This window comes from Tamandua tetradactyla, chromosome 16 (assembly GCF_023851605.1).
Source record: "Tamandua tetradactyla isolate mTamTet1 chromosome 16, mTamTet1.pri, whole genome shotgun sequence".
Lineage (NCBI taxonomy): Eukaryota > Metazoa > Chordata > Mammalia > Pilosa > Myrmecophagidae > Tamandua > Tamandua tetradactyla.
The window spans coordinates 83,568,528-83,589,460 of record NC_135342.1 but is presented as its reverse complement, the minus strand read 5'-3'; the positions used below and the strand labels follow the sequence as shown (position 1 = coordinate 83,589,460).

Sequence of the window (20,933 nt, the reverse complement as noted above, 5' to 3'; positions counted from 1 at the left end):
GGGCGGGGGCTGGAGCTGGAGCAGGGGCAGCTCGGCCTACGCACAGAAGAGGGGCGGAGCCACGGTCCTCCCAGTACTGTTTGGAGACTTTGTGTGGCTTTTCTGTTTATTCTGTCATGAGATATGTGTCATCCTTGATTCATGGGATGAAGTGTTTGCACCCCTATTAATAAATGAATATCACTTCTCACCTTCATCAGTGTAGAGGCAAGGAAGATTTGTTCTCTGTTTTTCAATTGCGGGCCTCACAGCAGGGAACCTTAGTCTTTTTCTGGCATCCATCCCATTTAATAACATCCCATTAGATATGCGTAGATGTCAGTTGTTTTTCTCCTTTTTTGCACGCAGCTGTCAGTTTTAGAAGATTGGGGCCAAGATGTGCTGATGACAGCCACGGCCATGCTTGGCTTATGCGAAACATCTTTGCACTTCCTCATCTTTTTTTAGAGATGTGATTGATGCATGTGTATTAAATTCAAAATTTTATCCAGGTAAAATAAGCAAGTAGATAAATCTAGGAACAAAATGTGATTTTTTAAAAAAGTACCATTTCTCAACTGACAATTGCTTAGGTTACTAATTCTCTCTTAACATAATTATTTAAGATAATTATGGTAGTTTTATTAAAGCAGAAGTGTAAAAGTTTTTTGGTTTGGAGAGTATACTGTGCTGAATTGTCATCACTGAAATTTATTTTCTATTTTCGATCTGAAAGAAGTCAGCATGAAAGAACAGGCTCATATGAGCCAGTGTCTGCGTTGCTCTCCCTTTCACCCTGCTTTGATTTTGTTCTTTCCAAGTGACCATCCTGTTTCGATGCCTTGTCATCCTTGGGCAGTGGCCATTAATTGAGTTCCTGTATGACGCTTGCTTATTAGAAGCAGAGTGTCTTTTCTATTTGAATTTCTCCTATCGAAGCCTTATCTACCAGAAGAGAAATTGGGCTACCATGTTTTTTTTTTAAAAATGCAGTTTAATTCCATTGTGAGATATATTCACACACCGTATAGTTCATCCAAAGTATAGGATCAGTGGCTCACAGTATCATTACATCATGCATTCATCACCATGATCAAGTTTAGAGCATTTTCATTCCTCTAAGAAAACAAATAAAATAATAATAATAAAACAAAAATCCAAAATATCCCATACCCTTTGTCCCCCCATTCTTTTTTTTTTTTAATAACCCTTTTATTCACATACCATACAGTCCATCCTAAGTGTACAGTCAGTGGCTCTTGGTGTAATCCCGTAGTTGTGTATTCCCCACCACTGTCAGTATGAGAACATTCTCATTCTCATTTCTTCTGGAAAAAAAAGTCCCATACCTGTTATGTTCTCATATTATTGAAATTTAATTTTGGTATAGTGCTTTTGCTACAATTAATGAAATAATATTACATTGTTACTATTAACAATAGACCTTAGTTTGCATTAATTGTATTTTTTCCCTAGATACTGCCGTATTATTAATACCTTTTAATAGTGACGTACATTTGTTTGAGTTTCATGGAGGAACTTACTTGTACAATTAACCACCATCATTGTCCACTCTAGGTTTTGCTAAATTATACTGTCCCGGTTTTTATCCTCTAGCTTTCCTTTTGGTGACATACAACCCTAACCTTCCTCTTTCAACCATATGTACCAAGAACTCAGGATTGAAGGGATGATGCCCATCACTGAGTCATTACAAAGATGTTCCTTTTTGCTTCCTGCTGTATTGGATCAGGCAGAGGGAAATATCTGAAATCTCTAAATTGTAATCCAACTGCCTTGACCTCTGATGAATGATTATAGAGCCTTTATTTTGTGCCCCTGTGACTGTAAAAACCTGTGACTAACCTTCCTTTGTACCCAGTTACCAGTGTTTCAACTTTAGAGTCTCGTAATCACTAAAGACGGCCTCTCATGTTTATTAATAAAGAGTCTTGGGTCAGCCCAGAGCTAACCCACCCCAAGTCCAAAGTTACCTTGATAACCGAGACTGGATCTCAGACCAAAATGGGCCCCCCCGACGCGCGCAGTAGCTTAGACTTTAGCCTATAGGTCACCTGCACCTCGTTACGAAAGGAAGAGTCACGCCCATCATCGTATGAAGGCCGCCGTGTCCTTACGTGCCCTCTGTGACTAAGCGTGCCATCGGTCTGCCCATGCTCAGGAATCAGATCACCTCTACTCACATCAGTGCTCATTATCGTAAAACCTGCCCATTTAATTCTGTAAAAGTATCAGAATCACTGCGGTTCGGGGAGACAGAGTTTTTGGCCGATAGGCCCACTGCTCTCCTGCTACGTGCCTAGTAATAAACTTTTTCTCTCTTTGAAACCCCAGTGTCTCAGGAATTGGTCCTTTGAGCATATTTGGCCAAAGAATCCTCTGCTTTGTCGGATAACACATACTAATGCTCTGCTTTGTTAATTACACGTACAGATATCGTGCTGCCGTCACCCATGTTGCGCTATCCATTTCTGAACATTTACAATCAAACTTTTTAAACATTCTGTACTCCTTAAGCATTGATTGCCCAATCTCAGCCCTTTTTATATCTCCTGATAACCTTTGTTCTCAAATTTATTTTTCATATTCATCATCATGACCATTTCTTAAAACATTTGCATCAATTCAGAAAAAGAAATCAAAAGAAAACAGAAAAAAAATTCATGCATACCATACCCCTTACCTCTCCCTTTCTTTGATCACTAGCATTTCAATCTACTATATTTATTTTAACATTTGTTCCCCCTATTATTTATTTTTATTCCATATGTTTTACTTGTCTGTCGATAAGGTAGATAAAAGGAGCATCAGACACAAGGTTTTCACAATCACACAGTCACATTGCGAAAGCTATACATTATACAATCATCTTCAAGAAACATGGCTACTGGAACACAGCTCTACATTTTCAGGCAGTTCCCTCCAGCTTCCCCATTACACCTTAACTAAAAAAGGTGATATAACTCTGGAATCTCTCAGCCATTGACACTTTATTTTGTCTCATTTCACTCTTTCCCCCTTTGGTCAAGGAGGTTTTCACAATCCCTTGATGTTGAGTCCTAGCTCATTCTAGGATTTCTGTCTCACTTTGCCAGGAAGGTCCCACACCCCTGGAAGTTATGTCCCACGTAGACAGGGGGAGGGTGGTGAGTTTGCTTGTTGTGGTGTTTGAGAGAGAGAGGCCACATCTGAGCAACAGAAGAGGTTCTCTTGGGGGTGACTCTTGGGCATAATTTTGAGTAGACTTAGCTTGTCCTTTGTGGGGTTAAGTTTCATATAAACAAACCCCGGGATTGGGGACTCAGCCTATTGCTTTGGTTGTCTCCACTGCTTGTGAGAATATCAAGAATTCTCCACTTGGGAAGTTGCATTTTCCCCCTTTCTCACCATTCCCTCAAGGGGACCTTGCAAATATTTTTTTATTCACCGTTCAGTTCACTCTAGGATTTATTGGGGCATCATGCTGGACAAACCTACGAAATCTCATGCCCTATTCAAGGTTTATGTGTTATGGTATTCAATTAAGCTGTCCACATAAGTTATATTAGGAAATTATGCTTTCTAATTTAACTCTCAGAGTTTGCTCATTATAATTAGTTCATATTAGTGAGACTGTATAACGTTTTGTTTCTGGCTTATTTCACTCAACACAATGTCCTCAAGACTCATTCATGTTGTTGTATCCCTTACAACTTCATTCCTTCCTGCAGCCACACAGTGTTCCATCATAGTGTACACCTCAGTTCACCTTTATGCTCTTCAGTCTGGATTATTATGCTCTGATAGAAATTGGACCCTGCTTTCCAAAATGGGGGCTCCACATATTTGCTTAATGGGTCTCATGCTGGGCTGGAGGGGGTTGCTCTGGTGGGCAGTGTCCCTTTGCTGGCAGCACAGGACACCAAGTGGGCATTGCTCGTCCTTCTGGAAGTTTGAGGTAATTTAGAGGTGACAAGCATGGCCAGCGTCTTTACTTCAAAGTAGAAAAATATGCTTTGTTCCTGAACCGATGACGGCTTTGGAAAAAGCATGTTTGTTTGCGAAGACATGGCAAGCCCCGCCTGCTCTGTGGGCAGAGCTGCCCCTGCCAGGCTGGCTCAGTGATCCATGGCACGCATAGGCATGCTCGCCAGTGCCGGGCTCGTAGCGTTCCTCCGTCTGGTTTATTTTAGTCACTGGATCCTTATCAAACATGAGATTAATAGAACGAAAGGATTATCTGATGTGAATCCCAAGGTTTCGTGTATGTGGTTTGATCGTGTGCCTGATTTTGCCTGTCTTTGAGTGAATAAGGGTTTGAGTTTGTTGCCCAGAGCAGACTTTGGATCACAGGAGATAGCTGTCATGCCCCAGGTAGGGCAGGTGGCTCTTACCGTCAGCTCCTGCAGGCTCTTCACTGGGAAAGCAGAGGTCTTCTAGAGCTGGGAGGGTGATACTTTCTTCCTCTTTTGTAGTCAGGTGCTTAGGACACTGTGTGGGTGTAGGGTAGAGGGGAAAGCAGTGTGCAACTTGACGTAGGGTTAGAGGTTTATCCTGTGCTACCAGGAAGAGGTTCAGAAAATGGACACACTTTATTTACCAAAATGTAAGAATTTGTAGGTGGGCCAGGACCCAAGATCTCTGAGGAAATGCTGTTGTGCTCTGCCAGACGCCCAGGCCTCTTACCTGGGAGGGCAGGAGGCCAAGCAGGTGCGGCCGCTGTGGAAAGTGTGTAAAGTACCTTGACTTGAGGTGACTCTTCAGCCTGCTTCCGTAATGGTTGTCAGCAGAATGGATCACAAGAGCCAGGTGTCCTGGGCTAAGGGCAGAGATTTATGAGGAAGGTACTTCTGTGAGAGGGGCCCTGCAGTAGCAGCAGCACCAGCTGTGAAAGGGGCCCTGCAGCAGCAGCAGCACCAGCAGCGCTCGTCCACTCTGCTCCCTTAGAGTGGGGGCCATGGACCACTTAGCGCCAGGGGCTGAGTTGCGCATGGTGAGTGCAGGTGACCAAAACAATGTGAAGCAGGATGACCAGTGCGATTCTGAGGGGAGGTTCCTGAGCATGATGGTAATGTTGGAGTTTGGATGTGTTTGTAGTTGTAAAATTAGTACATGTCTACCCAAGAAAATTGGAAAAATATTGGGAATTTTAAGGAGGGGCATAAAGACTGGAGTGTGGTTTTAAAGGAAGTAGGAGTTTCCCCAGGTGAGCAAAGTTGAAAAGGGGTATTCCAAGAATGAAAGAAAACACAGTGCTTTTAAGAAGTGAGAAAAAGACCGAAATTGCTGAAGTGTGGAGTGTGAGGAGGTGGAGGAGATAGCCCAGTGGCACCTCAGCCATGGCCCTGGGCACAAGGGGCTCTCACAGGAGGGGGCTGTGCCTTCTCCCTGGTGGGACACAAGCAACAACCCAGGCCTAGCCCACAGCGGGAAATGCTGGAGCCTGTCATACACTGTGAGGGTGAGATTGGTTTTGTGACACCTTCCAGGTGTGAATTTGCATGTATTTGTGGGCTGCAGCTTTTTGGAAAACATTCTCTCATTGTGGGTTGGGGTTAAAAGTTTAAGAATCACAGACATATTCCTTGGCAGTCCAGTGTGTCCTACTGGCAGCAATGAAGTGTCTTCAGTAAGAGCTGAATCGGGTTTGGAAGTCCACGTCTAAGCTGTGTAGTGCATGAATGGGGTGGTGTGTGGCTGGAGAAGGTAATTAAGTCATGATAATGTTGACCAAGAAATATGGAGGCTCTGCTGGATTAGGCAGAAGCACGGTGGCAGTTGGGACAGTTAAGAAACAGCACTGTTGGAAAAGGAAGTTGGGATTGACAACTTGTAAACTGGTTTTTGATAGGTCCGTGTTTCTGGCTTGGAGGGTTGTTCACAGAGCCCCAGCTAAGGCAGAGAGTGCAGAGAAACGATGGCCTTGGGAGCCATGTGGATGCGAAGAGAGGTGGGGTCCTGTGCTGCTTTGTGTCTCTGCTAACAGTTGACCTTTGCATCCAGCTCTCAGTGGGGAGCTCTCAGCTGAGGACCTGTACTTGGAATTCAGCAACAGTTGTGAAAACCACAGGTGTGGGTAAGATGGCCCAGGGAGAGCCAGAGAGCTGGATGTGGCATTGTCCAGAAAGCTCAAGGTGCGGGGCTGGTGGAGGAGAGGACCCAGCAAATGGACATGTGTAATTTGCAGGAGAAATGGATACTGGTGTAAGGGAAGCCTGCTGAGAGGGGTGACTGACAAGTGTCGCTTATATTCCTGGTCTCCATGGAGAGAAGAATTTGCCTTGATTTTTGAGGCATAAATTATGTGGCTTTAATTGCCAATGTGATGTAAATATTTTGGGTTGGGGAGAGCTTTGCCATTTAAGAACTTAAAATGCTCTCTGGGCACGGTGAGGGCAGGACCTGGCTTCGAGGCCATGAGTGTGAAGATGACTGCGTAGGGGCTCTCATGGGGTCATATTGGCGAGTGGGGTCTGGGTCAGCGGCCTGGGGACGCGGGGCTGCAGCTAGGCAGAAGGCCAGGATTGCATCGGAGGGAGCCGAGACTGCCGAGCCCGCCTGTCCCCCACCCAATGCCTCCACATGTTCTCCTGCCAGAACTGTGGCCTCAGTCACTCTGGCTTTGTATGAGGTTTTTTTGTTTGTTTGTTTTTTGGGTGTATGGTCTGGGAATCGAACCCAGGTCTCCTGCATGAAAGGCGAGCAATCTACCCTTGAACCACCGGTGCACCTTGTATGAGGTTTTTTTTTTTGAATCAAATGTCCTTTAATTCAGAGAAGACAGTATGATACATGATTGCACAAGGACAACACAACTGTCTTGCAGTACAGTTTCAAAATGTATACAGATTGGAATGCAGAATTTAAATACTGGGGTTGAGCTGCAGACTGAATACAAAACTCACAAGCTAATACTAGCTAATCTGAAAATTTTACTTTCCATAGTATAAAAATGATACGTTGAGATGCGAAATATGTATTTTTTTACTAAACAAAATATATAGACATTTAAAATCATTAAAAACCGAATCTTAGAAATTATAAAGATTAATGATAAAAATATATTGGCAGGCACTTTTCTTATAAAGGTATTATTTGCTGCATTACAAAATACTCTCTAACATAAAGTTGCCCTAATAACTCACTATTTAGAAATTTGATAACCCTACATTAGATTGATTATAAAATCCTCTTGGAAAAACTTTGGTAAGCATCTGCAGAGGGTTAAAAAACATCCTCAAATACCATTTTAAGGGTTTGTAAACATTCCATGCTATTGAAGCAGAACAAAATAAATCATATACATTGAACTGGTTGTAGAACATATGCTCAAAACACAATTTATATATTTGTAGAAAATTACTCTTCCCAGAGTAGGCAAAAACAAACGATTTAAAAGTGGCAAGTGTTGTTAAGTGTCACACTTTTAAGTACTTTTCTTCCATTCTGAAAAAATGTTAGTTACGAAGTCACCACATGGAATTCCTTTCATGTCCTTTTTAGGACAAGTGCCTTTTTAGGACAAACCTTCAAAAATAATTACTTCAATCCTCAAAAGCCCTTTTAAATCCAATAAACAAGTTTAAAATCCCATTGAAAAGACATGTTAATAGAACAAGTATATATAATATAAATTTTTAAAATCTTTTTAAAATTTATTAATTAAAAAATAAAACAACATGCATAATCAGTAATTCACAATATCATCACTTAGTTGCATATTCATCATTTCTTAGAACATTTGCATTAATTCAGGAGAAGAAATAAAAAGACAATAGAAAAAGAAAGAAAACGAACACAGGAAAGAAAAAAAAAGATTATACCTACCATACCCCTTACCCCTCGCTTTCATTGATCACTAGCATTTCAAACTAAATTTATTTTAGCATTTGTTCCTCCTATTATTTATTTTTATTCCATGTGTTCTACTCCTTTGTTGACAAAAGGAGCATCAGACACAAGGTTTTCACAGTCACACAGTCACATTGTGACAGCTGTATCATTATACAATCATCATCAAGAAACATGCCTGCTGGAACACAGCTCTGCATTTTCAGGCAGTTCCCTCCAGCCTCTCCATTACATCTTGAATAACAAGGTGATAACTTGATGCAGAAGAATAACCTCCAGGATACCCTCTCAACTCTGATTGGAATCTCTCAGCCATTGACACTTTGTCTCATTTTACTCTTCCCCCTTTTAGTCGAGAAGGTTTTCTCAATCCCTTGATGCTAAATTTCAGCTCATTCTAGGTTTTTTCTCAATCCCTTGATGCTAAGTCTCTGCTCATTCCAAGATATCTGTCCCACGTTGCCAGGAAGGTCCACACCCCTGGGAGTCATGTCCCACGTAGAGAGGGGTAGGGTGGTGAGACTGCTCGTTGTGTTGGCTGGAGAGAGAGGCCACATCTAAGCAACAAAAGATGCTCTCTTGGGGGCGACTCTTAGGCTTAAATTTTAAGTAGACTTGACCTATCCTTTGTGGGGTTAAGTTTCATATGAACAAACCCCAAGACTTGGGGTTCTGCCTATAGCTTTGGTTGTCCACACTGCTTGTGAGAATATCAAGAATTCAACTTGGGGAAGTTGAATTTCTCCCCTTTCTCACCACTCTCCGAAGGGGTATAATATAAATTTTATAATATATGAAGATACACTGTATCTTTATATATCTAGTTATGTATGTTTTTCCTTTGTTATTTAGAATCTTTTGGCAGAAATACAAATACATATACATGTGTACATACACAATTGAAGAAGAGGAAATTTCAGGAAACAGAAATGCGATCCTATAGGGTAAACTGATATATTAAACAAAGTCGTTTCACCAAATTTTCATTTTATTTGCCATTTTTGAATTATTGACAACTACTGTTATTTAGAAAATGCACATTGTTGAAATGTCACTTCCTGTTTTTCGGTATGTTTAATTTTTCATGCTTCTAGTTGTGTCAAGGTCATTTCCCACTTTATCGTCTGTCACCACATCTCTTGCATGAGGTATTTATCTCTGAGTTGCAAAAGCCTGAACAAAAGCTTCATTCTTTACTTTTTTAATTTATAAAATGCCATAAAAAAAATAGACATCCAGCTCACTTTTAGGCAAGTCCACAAAAATATTTCTTTCCTAAAACTCAATTATTTTTATGGGTATAAAGATCCTTTAATGTTTTTAACTCTTCTATCAAAGTTTTATTTTTATTTTCCAGGCATTTCCCATAGTCTCCTTTCTCTGCGATGCTCTTGAGCAGCCCCTCTAAATATAAGTGGCAAACTGTTTCTTGTTAACCTCGTTTCCCTCTTCGATCTGGGTGAATTGTCTGGGAGGTGCGGTCTGCAGGCGGCATTGCTTCCGCAGCGGTGGGTGGGGAGGGGACTGCCTGTGTCTGCGCGCCTCCTGGTGTGGTCTCTGCAGCCTCCTGACTGCTGGGCACATGGGTTTGCTGTCCATCAAGGCCTGTGTGGACTGGAGAGCTGCTGCCGCTCCTTGCTGAGGACTGCCTGGATCTGCCGTGGTTCATAGGTGAAGTCCCTGGATTCCACCTGTGCCTGAACAGCCAGCTGTGAGGCTCCGTCTGGGGCAGTGCAGGGTGCTTTGGGTGCTTGTCTCATAGCTGGGGACTTGGCGCAGACATAGACGTGGCAGCAGAGACTCCAGTGTTTTCTCCATCTCCTTTTCGGCCCCCATATCTTCAGAAGATGGATATTTCAGAAATTTTCTGTTAGTACTATGAGAGATACGAGCTCCCTGAACTGCTGAACGTGTCTGAAGAGTTGCTCTCGTGGGAAGCTTCCATAATCAGCTGTCCTGGGCAGGAACTGCCACTTGCCCCTCCCAGGGTGGATCCGACTTCATTAGCCCCTCCCCCAGCCCTTCACTCTGCGGGGGGAATGTGTCTCTCGGACCAGAAGGATGGGGAAGGGTCAGTGTCCCTTAGCGGTTGCTGTTCCTCGGCACAGGATGCCAGTGACAGGGTGGGCTGCACCAGGCTGGAGGGGAGGGGGGGACAGTAGCAAGTTTTAAAATCATGAGCTGATCAATTGAAATACCGGGAGCTCAGAGTAAGAAAGAGGTTCTTTAATCCTGTATAGATTATTGTAATGTTTAGATACATCCTAGAGTATATTAAGCAGATAATCAAAAAATATTGGCAAACTCCCTTGAGGGGTGGGGAGAAAGAATGTGGAACTATTAAACCTTACCATTGGGGAATCCCCTGATACTGAGTCAAACTTCAGGGACACCCAAATCAGTAGGCCATGTCCTCGATCCTGTGAAGCATTCTTGTGAAGTTTACTTAGGTGGTGGAGAAGCTTAGACTACCTATAGGCACGCCTGAGATTTACTTCTGGAGGACCTCTTTTTTTTTTTCATGGGCAGATAGGAGGAAATGATTGAGGACCTCTTTTGTTGCTCAAATGTGGCCTCACTCTAAGTCCAACTCTGCAAGTGAAATCATCCCCCTCTCCCCCTACGTGGGACATGACATCAAGGGGTAAAAGTCTCCCTGGCCACGTGGGAGAGGACTCCTAGGGATGAATCCAGCCCTGGCACCGTGGGAACAACAATGCCATCCTGACCAAAAAGGGGAAAAGAAGTGTTATTATTTAAGTATCAGTGGCAGAGAGAATTCAAATAGAGTCGCGAGGTTACTCTGGAGGTGACTCTTATACAAGTTTCAGGTGGACCTTGCTACCTATCATAACCTGCCAACTCCCAGCCAGTACCATTCCAGCAAATCCTAAAGAACACCTGGAGCAATTTATAAGCTGCCACAAGGGTTCCAGGCACTAGAGTAACTTTCTAGAAACCTACAACTTCCAGATGGGTCCCTGGTCTAGATAAGTTCTGAAACCTAGAGGGCTCAGCTTCGCCAAAACATCAGATAGGTCCCTCTCCCTACCCCATATTAATGACATACCCTTCCAATATCAAAAATTTAGAATGGCCATAGGCCAAACACCCCTAAAGAGAGGGATGGAAAGATCAAAGGTGATGGTGGAGTTATACAGAGAAGATAGGATTTAACAGATAAATATGAACGCTGAATCGTTAAATTTCTATCTCTTCTAGTCTCCAGTATTTTAGAACAGCTAGAAGTAAAAACCTAAAATTGTGGAATTGTAACCCATGTCAAACTCTGAAATATGTTCTACAACTAATTGTGGTGCTGTGCTTTGAAATTTATAGCTTTTTTGTATATATGTTGTTTTTTACAAAAAAAAAAGAAAAGTCGATTGTGATGATAAAATATTTTAAGCCTTCTCACCTCCTATATTCTGGAGCAGCTAGAAGGAAAAATCTGAGATGATGGTATGGTAGCCCATGACAAACTCTGGGATCTGTCCTGTAACTACTTGTTGAAAAGCGTTTTGAAAACGATTGCTTTTTTATTTCTTTGCTTTGTATATATGTTATACAAAAAAAAGTTAAAAAAAAAATCGTGAACTGAGTCCTCCAAATTTGTTTTTTCTTTTTTCAAGGTGGTTTTGGCTATAGGTCTCTTGCAATTCCCTATGACAAGAATCAGCTTTTCTAGTCTTGGGGAATAAAAAGTGGTTAGAACGTTAATGGGTCTTGGGAAGCACTGCCATTGTAAGTGTGTTCCTTCTGTCAGCATGGGATATCTTCCAATTTCTTTGGTCTTTAATTTCTTTCAACAATGTTTTGTGATTTTCAGAGTGTAAGTCTTCTTTGGTTGAGATTATTTCTATGTATTTTATTCTTTTTGATTCTATGTAAATAGAATTGTTTTTTTTTTAACTTCGTTTTGAGAAATTGGTAGTATATAGAAATGTGTATATGGTTACTTACTTTTATAATCCCTACCGCTTTGCTGAATTAACTCTGGAAGGCTTTTTGCCTGGAATCTCAGGATTTTACATGTGTTTTCCTAAGTTGTGTGTTCTGGCTGGGCAGCCTCCTTGGGCTGTGTCCTGAGGGTGGTAGTGCCCAGTGTCCTCTCGGAGCTCACCCCTGCCTGTTGGGCTCTCTGTTGAGATTGGTCACTGCAAGTCCTTTCTGTTTTCCTTGGTTCCCAGAGACGTGTGGACAATAGTTGTGTAGAATGAGAACAGTATTTTCGTGGAGCCGTCTTTGGTTCTTTTGGGGTTCCTGTCTGACAGAAGATAGGCTGCTGACCTGCATCCTGTAGCTCGTCCCATGTCGATTCTTCGTTTTGCACAAGTGAGGTGCAAGTGCTGGGCGCCTGCTCTGTGCCTTGGTGCTGACCGTGTGGGCAGCGCTTGGGTGTTTCCAGTGCCCAAGATTCCTCTGTCCCATGCTGAGGTCAGCCATGAACCCACATGTGGGAAGATGCGATGTATCTCTATAACAGATTTGGAATTTTATGGATTTCCTAAGAGCTGGAGTCATGGTAAACTGTTTCGTGATTTTAGGCTGCCTGAAAAGTTGGTTTTATAGCTTAGTCAGCATTTCAGGTGCGTGTGTTTGAGTAAGAGGTTGTCAGACTTTGTTCCATACTGTGGTTTATCTTTGCAAGGGCGAAGTAGGGGTCAGAGCCTGCACATTTAAGAGACGTGACTTCCGGGTTCAAATTCAGTTCTGGATTACTTCTGCCAGGAAAAAGCTTCTTGTTTTTTCTTTTTCCTTTTTTTTTGCTCAGTCCAGAATTGTCAGTGTCTTGCGTTTGTTTTGCATTGACGAGTCTATGTCGTTGGGTGCTTGTTTGCACAGTCTGCTTTTTTTTTTTTTCCAGAAAAAAAAGCAAGTAGGTAGGACATTAGATACGCATGTCAGGGACATGTGGGCACTTTCGCAAGGAAGGAAAGATGGAAGGTCGAGATTTAAGTCTGTGGATGTGAGACTTCCTTTCTGCTTGGCTTCGTGTTTTCTGGCTGTCCCTTCCAGGTCTGTAGAGGCCCCTCCTCTTGCTGTGCATTGGCCGTGCCCTGTCCCGCTGCCGAAGCCCAAGGCAGGGGCTGCCCGGCCGCCTCCCCGGGCTCCCCCTCACTTTCACTTTGTATTTTCTTCGGCTGCCAGAGAAAAACTTTAATTTTCTGTTTCCTTGTGTTTTCTTGCAATAAAAGAGTCATTCAAGTTAAAGAAGTTGTTCAAGGAACATTGGTTTCCTGTTCAGCTTCTTTCCCCCATGCACTTCATTTCCAATTTCTTTAGCTGCCCTGATTCCCTTGAGTTTTTCTCATTCTTCTTCATCAAAGAAAACAACAAATACCACCCATATCCTAAAACAAAAAAACAGTTTAACTGCAGTTCCCCCAAAAACAAACAGAAAAGCTTGGCCCCCTGAAATGAGGTCCAGGTCAGGATGGTAGGTAGCTGCAAGGAGGGATGACAGGCCGTGCTGCAGGGCCCTGGACTCCCAGGAGGTGAGGGCGCTGACCAGGAGCACAGGGGTGGGGGCTGCCCGGGAGGTGGGGGTGCCTGCCCCGCTACAGAGGGCGCTCTGGGGTGAGGTGGGTCCCCTCTCCGCATGGTCATCCAAAGGAGGCTAAAAGCTCAGGAGAGCCGCCCGACCTCCCTGGTTTTGGGGCAGTGGCCGAGAGTGGGGGCCTGGCCTGTGTGACCACAGGCCATGTGGGGACCTCGGCCATGGTTCTCCTCCCATGGCTCGGGTTCCTTGGGTGTGTCGTGGAAGAAGAATGATGCTTCCCTGTGGGGTGGTTTTGAGGGTTACATGAGTTAATATTAGGGGAGTTGTATGAAATTGCCAGCTTTGGACATTTAGAAAAGCAGGTGGTTATAGATTCACATGCACTGTGAGGAGTGCAGTGTGGCCAGCCCCTCCCACCCACTCGTGTCCCTCTGCCTTTGGGGCTGTTATGTCTGTCTGTCCATGTCCCTCTGCCTGTGGGGCTGTGGATATGTCTGTTTCTGTCTGCCTGTGAAGGTGTTGTGTTCTGTCTGCTGGTGTCCGTTGTCTGTGGGAACTGTTGAGCTGTGTTCGTCTGCTGGGGATGCTGAGTCCCGTCTGTCTATATCTTTCTGTCTGCCTGGGGTGCTGAGTCCTGTCTGTCCGTGTCTGTCTGCCTGCCTGCCTGTGGGGTGCTGAGTCCTGTCTGTTTGTGTCTGCCTGGGGTGCTGAGTCCTGTCTGTCCATGTCTGTCCATGTGCCTGTGAGGTGCTGAGTCCCGTCTGTCCGTATCTGTCTGTTAGCCTGGGGTGCTGAGTCCTGTCTGTCCGCCTGCCTGTAGGGTGCTGAGTCCTATCTGTCCATGTCTGGGGTGATGAGTCCTGTCTGTGTCTGCCTGGGGTGCTGAGTCCTTTCTGTCTGTGTCTGTCTGTCTGCCCGTCGGGATGCTGAGTCCTGTCTGTCCGTGTCTGTCCATCTGCCTGGAGTGCTGAGCCCTGTCTGTCCATGTCTGTCTGTCTGCCTGGGGTGCTGAGCCCTGTCTGTCCCTGGCTGTCTGTCTGCCTTGGGTGCTTAGTTGTGTGGTGTCTTCTGGGCGTGTGCCCAGCAGCACAGTGGGCACCTGGGCAGTTGCCTGCAGTGCCCGCATCATCCTTTATGATGCCCGCCTGCCCCGGCAACCGTTGCCCTGCCCTCTGCTGTGACCTGGGCTCGCGCACTCTGGCCCCTGGGCTGGGCTTTCTTCCTGCCCTGGACTGGTGACCGTCCACTGTCCCCTCGGTCAGGGATGACCCCCTGCACGTGTGGGAGCAGTCTCTGGGCTGTGTCGGCCTGCAGAGATGGCACTTTCCCGCAGCCCAGGTGAGTCTGGGGTGGCGGCTGAGCGCCTCCTGGAGGGCACATGGGGGTGTACGGGCCTCCCGGCGGGCACAGAGCTTCTTGGGCTTGGCGCCTAACTTGGCCCAGGGCTGCGGCCCCCCACCTGCTGGGTGCTTGGGCACTTAACCATGTGAGGGCGCAGGGTGGCGGAAGGCAGCAAGGAGGGCTGAGCGGTTTCAGTGCTTCCCAAATCTGAAGGGAGTTACTAATCTAAAGGCATGGCACATGGGCCAGTGAAAATACCGGTTCTTTGCTTGACTGGAATGATAGCAAAATGAGTAAAAAAATTGCTTCTCATGCAGGTCAGAAGCTATGATTAGCAGTTATAGGTCTTTGAATAAAAAGGAAAATAAATTAAATATTAATACAATTTTGTAAGTAAAAATCTTTTAAGGAAACTTGGGTTCCATTAGGGGAGGAAAAAAGCCCTCAGTGGTGGAAAAATAAGTAGTCTTGGGTTTTTTCCTTCTCCAGAATTAATAGAATCTATTCAAGGTCATGATTTCCTGTAGAAGACAATTTGCATGTGGTCAGTGATTTTTTTTCATAGAAAGAAGTAAATAAAATCACCACTCTCCTTGAATCATAAAGAAAAAGGAAGGTCAATTTCCATTGTAAATTCTTATGCAGAAATGAGGTGAGATTGTGTCAACTTGAATAGCATGTTATTTCTTGGCACTTTTTAAAGAAGTATTTTTTCTGCCTCTAATGTGTTAAATAACTCATTAAAGGAATTGGTGAGATGTGAAAAAGTAGAAAGAAAAATTTAAAGTGTTGCATTACTCCAGCGCTTCAAAGATAACCACCATTAATTTTAAAAATATTCTCTAATTTTTTCTCAAAAATCAGTGTCATTTATCTTAAGTAGGTTGTGTACTGCGGACGTTGTCAGTACTCAGTGCCATCTGTGGGCCCCGCCGTGGAGGTTTAAGGCATGTCTGCAGCTTTGCCTGGGTGCTTTGTGACCCCTGCCTCCCCCAGCCTCAGGCAGGCAGCGATCCCAGCCCACTCATCGCATCTTTGATCCTTTTCTCACCGATCACTGAATTTCACCCTATCTCTATTGACATGTTTAATTCCGTGCTAGAAACACACTTTTAAGTAGTGTGTCTATCATCTCAGAGGGTTTGGAAACGTAGCTTTTCGTGGTTGTGTTGGTTTTGATGAGCATACATATGCTTCATAAAGGTTTTTCCTGTCTATTTCTTCCATATGCATTCCTCAGAAATGGAATTACTCTGTGAAAGATTATAAATGTTATAGAAGCAGTCGAATCAGCTACCAGGTAATTTCCCATGAGCCGATATGTTCACTTCACCTTGTTTGGCCCTTTTCCTTATTTGTGAAATGGCTGTGGTTCTCATCTTAAGACATTTCCCACCCTGGGGGCGCTTTTTCTTTTGTCGCGGCTTGGGAGAGGTGCCCTGGCAGCCACTGGAGAGCACCCAGGGAGGCCGCCCCGTGACCTGCAGCGCAGGGGGCGGCCACCCCACCATTGCCACCTGTGGCCCCAAATGCTACTAGTGTTGAGGGTGAGAAACCCTGGAGAAGGGGCCCCGCAGTCTCCAGGGTGTTCTTTGTAGATGCCTGAGACAGATGCTCATCGTCTGCTCTGTATGGTCCTTTGCTGTTTGTGTAGGACGTTGAACAGCCCGATGCACACATGCTGTTTCATCAAGGCCAGTATGCAGTGATCAGTGGCTGCTTAGTCAAGGTTGCTTTTCAGCTAGGCCTGAGGCTAAATACTAGAAGGGTAGAAAAGTCCTTTGCAGAAACACCCATATCTCTATTATAGCACGGGGACCCACCAAGGTGAGTACAGAGTGGACAGGTGAGCGCAGGGGTCAGCTGTCAGGGGCCTCTGCTGGCTGGTCTGCCCCCCTGTCCCTCCCTGATGGGGCACCCTGGTGGGAGCATGTGCTCTGCTCCAAGGTGGGCTCCGCGGGTGAAAGGGCGTCATCGGGATGAGACTGGCCTAAAAGGGGGGTATGCAGTGTATTGTATTTTATTCATGCTGGTGGTTTCATTCTTGAAGATCTTGAAGCTCCAGGGAGACCATGCAGTTGTTTCCAGTACCTTTTCTACCCAGTGCCACCGTGTCGTCTCTGTTAAAAACTCTCAGAAATGGAAACCACCTAATTATTCTCCTGTAGCGTTTTTTTTTTGTTTTTAATTTTTTTTATTAATTAAAGAAAAAAAAGAAATTAACCCAACATTTAGAAATCATTCCATTCTACATATGCAATCAGTAATTCTTAACATCATCACATAGATGCATGATCATCGTTTCTTAGTACATTTGCATCGATTTAGGAAAAGAACTAGCAAAACAACAGAAGAAGATATAGAATGTTAATATAGAGAAAAAAATAAAAATAATAGTAAAAAAAAAGAAAAAAGACAAACAGAGAAACAAAAAAAAAAACCTATAGCTCAGATACAGCTTCATTCAGTGTTTTAACATGATTACTTTACAATTAGGTATTATTGTGCTGTCCATTTTTGAGTTTTTGTATCTAGTCCTGTTGCACAGTCTGTATCACTTCAGCTCCAGTTACCCATTATCTTACCCTGTTTCTAACTCCTGCTGGACTCTGTTGCCAGTGACATATTCCAAGTTTATTCCCGAATGTCGGTTCACATCAGTGGGACCATACAGTATTTGTCCTTTAGTTTTTGGCTAGACTCACTCAGCATAATGTTCTCTAGGTCCATCCATGTTATTACGTGCTTCATAAGTTTATTCTTATGAATATTATTCCATTGTATGTATATACCACAGTTTGTTTAGCCACTTGTCTGTTGATGGACATTTTGGCTGTTTCCATCTCTTTGCAATTGTAAATAATGCTGCTATAAACATTGGTGTGCAAATGTCCGTTTGTGTCTTTTCCCTTAAGTCCTTTGAGTAGATACCTAGCAATGGTATTGCTGGGTCGTATGGCAATTCTATATTCAGCTTTTTGAGGAACCGCCAAACTGCCTTCCACAGTGGTTGCACCATTTGACATTCCCACCAACAGTGGGTAAATGTGCCTCTTTCTCCGCATCCTCTCCAGCACTTGTCATTTTCTGTTTTGTTGATAATGGCCATTCTGGTGGGTGTGAGGTGATATGTCATTGTGGTTTTGATTTGCATTTTAATGGCCAGGGACATTGAGCATCTCTTCGTGTGCCTTTTGGCCATTTGTATTTCCTCTTCTGAGAGGTGTCTGTTCAAGTCTTTTTCCCATTTTGTAATTGGGTTAGCTGTCTTTTTGTTGTTGTTGAGTTGAACAATCTCTTTATAAATTCTGGATACTAGGGCGGGCCGCGGTGGCTCAGCGGGCAAAGTGCTTGCCTGCTATGCCGGAGGACCTCGGTTCGATTCCCGGCCCCAGCCCATGTAACGAAAACGGAGAAACAAAATACAATAAAACAAGAAAATGTTTAAAAGATGTTTCCCTTTCTTCCTCTCTTCCTTCCTTCTATCCTTCCTTCCTTCTCTCTGTCTTTCCTTTAAAAAAAAAAAAAAAAAAAAAAAAAAAAAAATTCTGGATACTAGACCTTTATCTGATATGTCATTTCCAAATATTGTCTCCCATTGTGTAGGCTGTCTTTCTACTTTCTTGATGAAGTTCTTTGATGCACAAAAGTGTTTAATTTTGAGGAGCTCCCATTTATTTGTTTCCTTCTTCAGTGCTCTTGCTTTAGGTTTAAGGTCCATAAAACCGCCTCCAGTTGTAAGTTTCATAAGATATCTCCCAACATTTTCCTCTAACTGTTTTATGGTCTTAGACCTAATGTTTAGATCTTTGATCCATTTTGAGTTAACTTTTGTATAGGGTGTGAGAGATGGGTCTTCTTTCATTCTTTTGCATATGGATATCCAGTTCTCTAGGCACCATTTATTGAAGAGACTGTTCTGTCCCAGGTGAGTTGGCTTGACTGCCTTATCAAAGATCAAATGTCCATAGATGAGAGAGTCTATATCTGAGCACTCTATTCGATTCCATTGGTCGATATATCTATCTTTATGCCAATACCATGCTGTTTTGACCGCTGTGGCTTCATAATATGCCTTAAAGTCAGGCAGCGCAAGGCCTCCAGCTTCGTTTTTTTCCCTCAAGATGTTTTTAGCAATTCGGGGCACCCTGCCCTTCCAGATAAATTTGCTTATTGGTTTTTCTATTTCTGAAAAATAAGTTGTTGGGATTTTGATTGGTATTGCATTGAATCTGTAAATCAATTTAGGTAGGATTGACATCTTAACTATATTTAGTCTTCCAGTCCATGAACACGGTATGCCCTTCCATCTATTTAGGTCTTCTGTGATTTCTTTTAACAGTTTTTTGTAGTTTTCTTTATATAGGTTTTTTGTCTCTTTAGTTAAATTTATTCCTAGGTATTTTATTCTTTTAGTTGCAATTGTAAATGGGATTCGTTTCTTGATTTCCCCCTCAGCTTGTTCATTACTAGTGTATAGAAATGCTACAGATTTTTGAATGTTGATCTTGTCACCTGCTACTTTGCTGTACTCATTTATTAGCTCTAGTAGTTTTGTTGTGGATTTTTCCGGGTTTTTGATGTATAGTATCATATCGTCTGCAAACAGTGATAGTTTTACTTCTTCCTTTCCAATTTTGATGCCTTGTATTTCTTTTTCTTGTCTAATTGTTCTGGCTAGAACCTCCAACACAATGTTGAATAATAGTGGTGATAGTGGGCATCCTTGTCTTGTTCCTGATCTTAGGGGGAAAGTTTTCAATTTTTCCCCATTGAGGATGATATTAGCTGTGGGTTTTTCATATATTCCCTCTATCATTTTAAGGAAGTTCCCTTGTATTCCTATCTTTTGAAGTGTTTTCAACAGGAAAGGATGTTGAATCTTGTCAAATGCCTTCTCTGCATCAGTTGAGTTGATCATGTGATTTTTCTGCTTTGATTTGTTGATATGGTGTGTTACATTAATTGATTTTCTTATGTTGAACCATCCTTGCATACCTGGGATGAATCCTACTTGGTCATGATGTATAATTCTTTTAATGTGTTGTTGGATACGATTTGCTAGAATTTTGTTGAGGGTTTTTGCATCTATATTCATTAGAGAGATTGGTCTGTAGTTTTCTTTTTTTGTAACATCTTTGCCTGGTTTTGGTATGAGGGTGATGTTGGCTTCATAGAATGAATTAGGTAGTTTTCCCTCCACTTCGATTTTTTTGAAGAGTTTGAGGAGAGTTGGTACTAATTCTTTCTGGAACGTTTGGTAGAATTCACATGTGAAGCCATCTGGTCCTGGACTTTTCTTTTTAGGAAGCTTTTGAATGACTAATTCAATTTCTTTACTTGTGATTGGTTTGTTGAGGTCATCTATGTCTTCTTGAGTCAAAGTTGGTTGTTCATGTCTTTCCAGGAACCCGTCCATTTCATCTAAATTGTTGTATTTATTAGCGTAAAGTTGTTCATAGTATCCTGTTATTACCTCCTTTATTTCTGTGAGGTCAGTAGTTATGTCTCCTCTTCCATTTCTGATCTTATTTATTTGCATCCTCTCTCTTCTTCTTTTTGTCAATCTTGCTAAGGGCCCATCAATCTTATTGATTTTCTCATAGAACTAACTTCTGGTCTTATTGATTTTCTCTATTGTTTTTATGTTTTCAATTTCATTTATTTCTGCTCTAATCTTTGTTATTTCTTTCCTTTTGTTTGCTTTGGAATAAGTTTGCTGTTCTTTCTCCAGTTCTTCCAAGTGGACAGTTAATTCCTGAATTTTTGCCTTTTCTTCTTTTCTGATATAGGCATTTAGGGCAGTAAATTTTCCTCTTAGCACTGCCTTTGCTGCGTCCCATAAGTTTTGATATGTTGTGTTTTCGTTTTCATTTGCCTCGAGCTATTTACTAATTTCTCTTGCAATTTCTTCTTTGACCCACTCGTTGTTTAAGAGTGTGTTGTTGAACCTCCACGTATTTGTGAATTTTCTGGTGCTCTGCCTATTATTGATTTCCAACTTCATTCCTTTATGATCCGAGAAAGTGTTGTGTATGATTTCAATCTTTTTAAATTTGTTAAGACTTGCTTTGTGACCCGGTATATGGTCTATCTTTGAGAATGATCCATGAGCACTTGAGAAAAAGGTATATCCTGCTGTTGTGGGATGTAATGTCCTATAAATTTCTGTTAAGTCTAGCTCATTTATAGTAATATTCAGATTCTCTATTTCTTTATTGATCCTGTGTCTAGATGTTCTGTCCATTGATGAGAGTGG

The 20,933-nt window shown here is 42.8% G+C and overlaps 1 protein-coding gene across 16 annotated transcripts in view; it reads left to right on the top strand.

Annotated features, from left to right (window-relative positions):
- ANKRD11 (ankyrin repeat domain containing 11) overlaps nt 1–20,933 on the top strand; it is a 236,433-nt gene that overhangs the window by 64,535 nt on the left and 150,965 nt on the right. For 5 of the 16 annotated variants that reach the window (XM_077133296.1, XM_077133303.1, XM_077133302.1 and 2 more), the window contains exons 1-2: nt 14,112–14,671; nt 15,915–15,974. The exons of 4 other annotated variants lie outside the window; for them this stretch is intronic. Coding sequence is in view for 4 of the 12 variants with exons in the window: in XM_077133294.1 (XP_076989409.1) it covers nt 5,697–5,929 (233 nt within the window). In the remaining 8 variants the exon portion in view is untranslated. Of the gene's footprint in view, nt 1–31; nt 5,930–14,110; nt 14,672–15,914; nt 15,975–20,933 lie in introns of those variants that run through there. 7 more of the 16 variants (XM_077133294.1, XM_077133293.1, XM_077133292.1 and 4 more) reach the window with 5 other exon arrangements.